The 2500-nt window shown below is 36.7% G+C and overlaps 1 protein-coding gene across 1 annotated transcript in view; it reads left to right on the plus strand.

Moving 5' to 3' along the window:
* Positions 1-2500, plus strand: part of LOC119595003 — an 18880-nt gene that overhangs the window by 14804 nt on the left and 1576 nt on the right. The window contains exons 17-20 of the mRNA XM_037944135.1: positions 26-171; positions 725-838; positions 1488-1661; positions 2412-2486. Of these exons, the coding sequence (XP_037800063.1) occupies positions 26-171; positions 725-838; positions 1488-1661; positions 2412-2486 (509 nt within the window). The remainder of the gene's footprint in view (positions 1-25; positions 172-724; positions 839-1487; positions 1662-2411; positions 2487-2500) is intronic.

The raw sequence follows: 2500 nt of genomic DNA on the forward strand, positions 1-2500 counted from the left end.
TTTTCAAAGCTTATTTTCTCCTCAGATATTGCTCACGAGAAACGAGCATCACGTGCCAGAGTTTCGAGTGGTGTCACGAGCAGCGCCTGTGTCATCTACATCAAGAGCATTTCCTGGACGTGGTTAACGGAGGCAACTATGGCGTTCAGACTTCGTGCATCCACTTCTCCAGTAAGTGAAATCGGGCGTGCATCGCCGTAGACTTTTGTATCGAAAGGTTAAACCCTGTTAACTGCGTATTAGTCTCCTTTACCTCCAAGTTCATAATTAGCGTTGTTAGGGCGTGGACTACCCGTTTTCGGCTCTTGTGTCCGAAGCACATAGCCCCTACACGTATGGGTGTGTGTTTTGAGTATGTGAGTCTAAACATACTTCCCATTTTTTTCGGATACAGAAGTCTAAAAAAAAAAAAAAATACCACCTTCTAAGAATAGACACGTGGTGTAGCCTACGTGTTGTAGGCTACAGTATTCGAAACAGAAATTATAAGTATTAGTATGTCTTTTTGGATACATCGCAATGGCATGTGTTTCAAATATAGACTGGTCCTTCACACTTCGTAAACATACATGATGAACTTGAAAATATAGAGGACTGTATACGATCTAAGACTTAAAATGATGGAGGAGATTATGTAAAATAGCGAGTCTTTATATACATGTTATTATCTATAGAACAGTCTGTCTCTACCTATATATATAAGTCCCGACTTTTTGAACTGCAGAGCGAAACGACCAGATGTTCTCGCGATATCCCCATCAAGGATTGGCCAACGACAAGCACAGACTGGTTGCCTTCAAGACTGACGTTTCGAGCTGCGCCAAACTTTGTGTCGAAGGTCCGTGGTCTATTGCAAATGTAAACCCTTGATAACAACAACAACAACAACAACAACAAAAAGAGAAAGAAAGAAAAAAAATAGATAAATAAAGATATGTGTAAGAAATGAAAAGAAAAATATGTGGTGTTGAAGTAATAAGAATAAATAAATGAATAAAGGTATGGTGCAAGAAATAAAAAGAAAAATATATGGTGTTAAAAATAAACCAACATTCTGAGGTAAAAACTTTTTATGACGATCATTTCACTTTTAAATGCTGTTGTTGTTATTACCTTATAATGATGATGAAAGTAATGATAATAATAATGATAACTGGGATAAGTGGTAATGATAATTCATTATTATCACTTTTATTATCGCTGTAAATATTATCATTATTATTATCAATATATATGTTATCTTTAGCATTATCATTTTTATCACCATTATTATCAATATTCTTGCCATTATCATCACTGATAATGGCAAGCAATGGCAAGTGGTCATCATAATGATGACCACTATAATCACTATCATTATCATCATCATCATTATTATTATCATTGTCATCATTTTCACTACCCTTACCATTAACTATTACTGCCACCATTATATTATCATTATTACCTTATCTGTTCTTATCATCACTAGCACCCTCATTCCTCAGAAAGTGACATGACCTGCCAGAGCTTTGACTTCTGCTCTGTATGCGGGGAGGACGAATATAGTGTCTGCGGGGAAGATAACTCCGGCTCAACCAACCTGTGTTATTTGTCCGACCACCACCTGGGCGAGGGCGGAATCGCTCTCACCGCTGCCACCAGCTGCGAGCACTATTCCCGTGGGTATAGGGTGCTTCGCTGGGGGGAAGAATTGGGACATTTGTGAAGTTATTTAGTAGTTAGATGAGGTTGCTGTGTTTATGTCATAGCTTTTTGAGATAATGACATAAAGAGGAGTTAGCAATATCTGAAAATTAAAGGTAGAGACTTCGTTTACATTATATTTCAGCTGGGAATTAGGATGCCGTAAAAATTAAAATGTTAATATCTTGCTACTAGATACAGATACCCTGAGGAATTTTTCGCCCTTATATAACAATACTATAAAGGTGAAAATATAAATGATAAAGCCGGTCTAGAAACTGCTTGTGTAACAGCGATAATGTGGTAGTTGTATATTATCATTTAGAATGAACTTTAACTTCAAAACTGGGTCTAAGTGCAGATTGAAAAATGTGATAATTATCCGAATAGGTATAACAATTAAAGAGGCAATGTTGAAGTCAGTTATTTGTCATCATTCACTTCTTAGCAATTACAATAATTGTATTTAATTGTATTTCTCTTTATGAAGATATATGATAGATGAAAAGTATGTACGTGAAGACGATATAACAGCACTTATAACCAAAACCCTAATTAGCAAAGACACGTAATGACATAATAACAACCACGGCAGGGAAAAGCATTTTGAAACATCGATTTAATACTCTTCCATTGTTGTGTCGACTCCACTGATCTGACGTACATACTCTACAGCATTTGTATTTTGCTGATATCCTGACACGTTTTCACAAACTCATTTACAGGTGAAGTTTTCGGTGACGTGGACTACCCTACTTGGGTCTCCAGGCAGAGAAAGTCTGACAAGCCATACACTTCAGGTATTTACCACCTT

The sequence above is a fragment of the Penaeus monodon genome, chromosome 35, assembly GCF_015228065.2.
Source record: "Penaeus monodon isolate SGIC_2016 chromosome 35, NSTDA_Pmon_1, whole genome shotgun sequence".
NCBI classification, from domain to species: domain Eukaryota; kingdom Metazoa; phylum Arthropoda; class Malacostraca; order Decapoda; family Penaeidae; genus Penaeus; species Penaeus monodon.